Raw genomic sequence first — 6363 nt, forward strand, 5'->3', positions numbered from 1 at the left:
AGAACAATTATTGTGATCATCGTACTCGTGCTATGAATTTTTCCATATAAAACCGAGTGATACTAACTTAGTCTCGACACTCTAGAGGCAAAAACTGTCAATATTATTACATTGATCAATTTCATATTGTGATTTTCAAAATTGGTAAATCAAGTAAAGAGATCATTTTCACAAACCACTTCCACAAGGCTTGCTCCTTTCCTGAGTCCTTGACGATCCATTTCTTTCAAATTTCTTGCAAAAGGTAGGGCATCTGGATCAATATTTTCCCATCCTTCAGTGATTAACCCCTGTATTTGGTAAAAACAATAAACAAGCTGAATAAGACATTGTAAATTTGTAATCCATAAAAACCTGCCAAAAATCTAACTCTAGTTAAAAACTTAAAATATTCACAGGCTAATTATTTTTGACATCTTCAAAAGTGCTAAAAGAGGGAAAGTGAGGTAATGTTTAAGATGAAAAACAGTGAATCATTGACTAATCAAAACCGGAATCTAAAGCAAGCCAGTGTGATTCTGTTTCTCCCATTCTTATGAATAAAAATCAATATTAATACAAGGTACCTGTGGACCTGTGCATTTTTGTCCATGCCTCAAGACAAAAAGATTGGCTATTATGTGAGGAGGCGTATTAGAAACTTTTCAACCATGAATGCATTTTGGCATATCATGATAGAAAGCAAGCGAGTTTTTTTCTTTTTCCCTTCTGAATTTTTAAAACATTTTTGGACTTTTGAAATGTTTACAAATTAACTTCTAAAATGTATGTCATATCAATGATTATTAGATTGCAGCGGGACAGGGTAATCGGTTCAATTAATGATCAAATAAGCATTTAAAATACAAGAACTAAACTAAAAATGTAAGTATTTAATTAATAGAGTGAATACCCCATCCGGCCCCTGACAATTATCTCGAAAGGACAACGAGGCCCCCAAGAAAAAAAAAACACCCAATCCGGCCTCTGATAAATTTTTTTTGGGACAGATTAGCCCCTGTGCCAAAAAAAATAACATTGATTTTTTTTTGGCACAGGGGCCTCGTTGTCCTTTCGAAGTAATTGTCAGGGGCCGGGTTGGGTTTATTTTTTTTGTCAGGGGCCGAGTTGGAGTTTTGCCGTCAAAATGAGTCATGACTCGTAAGTAATACTCTAACCAATTCCTAACAATTATCTCAGAAGGACTACGAGATCCCTCAAAAAAAATGTCTAACCCGGTTCTTGATTTTTTTTTTTGATTGATTAGCCCCTGTGCCAAAAAAAATAACATTGATTTTTTTTTGGCACAGGGGCCTCGTTGTCCTTTCGAAGTAATTGTCAGGGGCCGGGTTGGGTTTATTTTTTTTGTCAGGGGCCGGGTTGGGGTTTTTTTTTTGTCAGGGGCCTCGTTGTCTTTCGAGGTAATTGTCAGGGGCTGATTTGGGTTTTTCTCTAATTAATATAACATGTATAAATCATCAGTTATCGAAACTAAAAAGAACTATTTTATACCAATAGGGAAAACAAGAATTAAGCTACAAGTACCAGGAAATACAATACCTTTGCCTCAACGACCCAAAATTGACTTTTTGCACACTCATAAGCAATCTCATTATTCCCCAACATCCTTGCCATTGTTTTTCTTGCAGCATTGAGAACCCCAATTCCAGCACTACAACAATACAACAATAACAAAGCCTTGTCCCACTAAGTGGGGTCGGCTACATGAATCAAACGACGCCATTGTGCTCTGTCATGTATCATGTCTACAGAGAGACCGTTTATATGTAGATCTCGTTTGACCACCTCATGGATGGTCTTCTTAGGTCTTCCTCTGCCTTTCGCCCTTTGTCCATCTTCCATCTCATCCACCCTCCTGACTGGATGTTCTATCGGTCTTCTTCCCACATGTCCAAACCACCTGAGACGCGATTCAACCATCTTTTTCACAATGGGTGCTACTCCAACTCTCTCCCTTATATCTTCATTCCTTATTTTATCCAATCGCGTATGATCACTCATCCATCTCAACATCTTCATCTCTGCCACACTCAACTTATGTTCGTGCTCCTCTTTAGCCGCCCAACACTCCGTACCATACAGCATAGCCGGTCTTATAGCGGTGCGATAGAATTTACTTTTAAGTTTTAAAGGCACTTTTTTGTCGCATATAAAACCAGATGCACTCCGCCATTTTGACCAACCTGCTTGGATCCTATGATTTACATCCTGTTCAATCTCTCCATTATCCTGTATGATGCACCCAAGATACTTAAAACTTTTAACTTTTCGCAGGATGTTTTCTCCAATTCCAGCACTAAAGCAATAAAAATAAAATCAAAGCAGCAAAGAAGCAAAGCAGCAATAAAGAAATACAGTAAATATCAACATAAATGCTAGCGGTTTTTGGCTTACAACTTCATTGAAATCCAAAGTCCTATATGGTCTCAAATGTTCCTGTCAAACATAGCTTGGTCTAATGTAGTGCAGCTTTGATTCAGAGCAAAATTGGCAATTCAATTTGGAGGGATTTCACAAACAATAATGTGATAACAAAGCTACTTTATACATAGCTCCCAATCCAAGCTATCAATAACTTAAAAGGTTTACACTTTGTTTGTTCCTTTCTAATATCAAACTCCTTTTACCCTCAAAACACTTTGGAACACAAGTTTGAGATCCCAACAACCTTGTTAAGAACACGGAAGCAACAAAGTCATGCACTCTGAAATTTATGGTAAACCAAAAGACAGATCCATTTTGAAAACTACATTCTCAAAGAACTATATTTTTCTTCGGGCAGCCATTCCTGACAGAATTGACAAAAACGGGAAGTTTCAGAAGTGCATGCTCTTGTTTTGTCCCCAAATATAGCACGTGGTTTACACCGTCTCCTCTTTGATAAAAATTTCTTTATCAATCAACTCCTAAGGATACTTTTGCATTGCAGACTGCATCTTAGTAGTGCTATAAGAAAAAGTTTTCAGGTCAAATCCTAAATGCTATTTTATGCTTTCACAAAATGGCTAACTAACCTTCCAGCAATTGCAACACCAGCAGTTCCCTGCATGCAAACGTTCACCTATTCAACTATGTGGGATACCATTATACAAAATTCCACTTTATGCATAAATCGGTAAATTTATAACAATTCACATAACTTGCAACATTAAGACCCTCCTTTTCAAAAGCTCCAAGCCATGGTATACTTAAAAGGAAAACTATAGATTTAATTGCTTCTCCCAAAAAGTAGCATCCATAACATTTATATACATATTTAAAAATTAAAAGTACATCAATTATTTACAAAGGATGAATTATACATCATCTGATCATACATACATAAATAATATTAATGAATAATAGCTTTCCAATCTCTAAAAATCTATCAATGAGAGTGTATGAAACATTTTATGATCTTATATAAAGGAATTTATACCTGCACATCATCATTGAACATTCTGTACCGCTGTAATAACTTAAATGCCCACTTGCTTCGAAAATCTTCAAACTGCAGCCACACGACAATAAATAAATATTAGCCTTATGACAGAAAACAGTAGGCCCTGTGAATAAGGTCAAAAATTGAAAACAAATTCAAGCTACAATATCTATTCCAAATATTTTGGCCAGCGAGTAAAGACAGCCTCCATGAATTCATCCACAACAGCAACAGATGCTATATATTATTATAGACAAAGAATCATAAATACATTAAACATATAAGAATATAGTGTTCCTTAATATATTATTAACATCATATTTAAAATCCTGAGATGCTGCTCTGTGATTTTCGTTTGAAGGGCAAGGACATGATCACTTGGTCAACAACCATGTCTTCAAGTTTGGGCTAAGGCCCAGAAACTATACTCAAATGATGTCATTCATTTATTTACTATTGTCTCTAATCACATGGTTGTGAAGAAAAGGGCATACACGTACAAAAAACAAAGTTGTCTCATAAACTTGACACTTTGATGGTTGAATTTCATGCACTGCACCATTAATTATTTTTAACTCAATTACAACCCTATTCAATAACATCATTGGAATAAGTAACGGGGAGATATATTAGTATAAAAGTGGAAGAGAGAGAGAGATTAAGTGAGACAATAAACTAAAGGTAACTTGCAATGTGTCATATGTTCTTAAAGACAATATATTACTGTACCACATAATATACAGGTTTCTACCAAAAAGAGACAGAATAGATTACTAGGACGAAAGAAAAAGATATATTGTAATGTGTCATATGTACTTAAAAAAAAGTTCTTTACATGATTTTTTGAATTCTCAAATAGAGAAGAAACGAAAAAAAAATTATTACAAAAGAACCATATCATTCTAAATGGCAAACCCTAAAATACTATGGAACTACCCAAATTGGTGGAGGATCAATCTTATTTGCACATTGCATGAGGCTCTTAACACATTTCTCTTGAAGATTGAAAACACCCCAATCATGTCCACCGTACATGTAGTCCAAAGTCATCTCTTCCCACCTATCATCTGTGAAGTAGATTGAGTTTCCTTCACACCCCAAGCAAGCTTTAGCATCCATTGATACAGACTCATTAGCACCCAAGAACAGAACTTTATCATGTAAAGATCTCATCTTTTTCCACTTCTTGTCGCGAATATCAAGCTTATAAACAGTAAAATACTTTGTTCTATAAGGACAAATCAATGGTTGTGTATCCTCAGATGATAAAAGATCTCCTTCTTCTACTACCAACCCATCATCATTCACAAAATTCCCAATAAACCTTATCACCAGAAAGATTTCTTTTGCAGATACCACCAAGTACAAATTTCTTGAAAAGTTATCTCCTAAATATGATTTCTCATCTTCATCATTCTCCTCCACAGTTGGTGTTAAAAGAATCAATCTTTTAGGAATTTGCCCACAAATATTCCAAACTTCAACAGAACCATCTTGTTTTAAGGCATAAAGATAGTTGTTGCTGAACACAATGTCACAGTACGATTGCGTATCATGAGAGAGCTCAACCCAAGTTGCAGAATTGCAATAAGCAATCTTGTTGTTTGAACCATATATGATGGCAAGAATGTAGCTTGAGGGAGAGGAAGAAAACATCAAGGTTGCTTTGACTATGAAGGTTTTCCTTAAGTATTCAGCAAAGTAAGAATATGTGACAGGGTGCAAGAATGAAAGGGGAAGAGGTGGTACGTTAATGGTAGTGGAAGAAGAAGAATTTAGAAGAAGTGGAACTCCATTCTGATCCAAAAGCACAATCCAACCGTGAGAAGAACCAACACACCATGCTCCAACATGACCCATCAACATGTTCTTCCACTCATAACGCTTGTTCTCCAATAAACTGAAGATGCTTCTATCAATGGTTATAGGATCATCATCATCATCAATGAGGTGTGTTTGCTGAATGCTTGGAAGAAGAGCGTAGGGAACTGAGAGAGAAGGAGAAGCCATTGAAGTGTGAGTATTGTTTTTCATCGTACCCTTCTTTTTTGACACTGTTTAATTTCATGGAAGAGAACTGTGAGGATTAAGACTTTAAATAGAGTAAGATATCTACATTAAAATAGGAAACTAAAATCTGATTAAATCTTAGAATATCATTAATAAGATAAAATATTGTTGAAAAAGATTAAAAGATCCGATAAAAAAATATATGAATCTTAACTAACATGGTCACATTATAGCAAGGGACAGTTGTTGTTGTCTGGGAGAGTTTTGGAGTCTCCTTCTCTGCTACCCTGTTTTGTGGTGCAGCAATGCCTTTGTCTTTCCAGTCTCCTCGTACTCTACTAGACTACTACCCTCATCATCGCCTCATTCTTGCGTTGGTAGTTGGTGTTGCTATCAAGTCAATTCAGAAGGGTTAATGATGAAATTAGTCTTTCAAATATGAGTCGTTCGTAACATCTGTTCAAATAATTTTTTAAATTAAATTAGTCCTAAAAGATTTAAAATTAATGAGTTAAAATAATTTCCGTTAATGATAAGCATGTGGAACGTTAATGACATATCACCACCCTAATTCAAAATATTGTGCCTTTTTTTTTCCCGGCTTCTTGCAATCTTCTATTCTTGTTTCTGTTGGTTTCTTCTAAGTTTTTATATTTTTCTTTTGCTATTCTTGAATCATTGGATTTAATTTAATGTTTTCTTTTGAAGTTATGTTTGTAACTTGTAACTTTGATTAGCTAAACTTTTTATAAACTAATTTTTATGCTATCAAAACTTTTAAATATATTTTTTTAAAAATATATTAGTCATGTTTATATTATGTGTTATAATTTTATAAGATATAATTCTACTCCGTTCTTTGAATTGAGGTAGAAATTATGAGTTTATTATCTTGAATTTTAGAGCTAAAATGCATCTATTAATTTGAACGT

At 34.8% G+C, this 6363-nt stretch overlaps 1 protein-coding gene across 1 annotated transcript; it reads right to left on the minus strand.

Moving 5' to 3' along the window:
- Window positions 150-5455, minus strand: LOC107615028 (probable F-box protein At4g22060). Its single transcript, XM_021111752.1, has 5 exons — window positions 4358-5455; window positions 3419-3490; window positions 3015-3043; window positions 1540-1651; window positions 150-290 (listed from the first exon to the last, which is right to left on the minus strand). Exons 1-5 carry the CDS (start codon window positions 5453-5455, stop codon window positions 150-152), a joined length of 1452 nt encoding a protein of 483 aa, XP_020967411.1.

The sequence above is a fragment of the Arachis ipaensis genome, chromosome B09 (genome assembly GCF_000816755.2).
Source record: "Arachis ipaensis cultivar K30076 chromosome B09, Araip1.1, whole genome shotgun sequence".
NCBI lineage: Eukaryota > Viridiplantae > Streptophyta > Magnoliopsida > Fabales > Fabaceae > Arachis > Arachis ipaensis.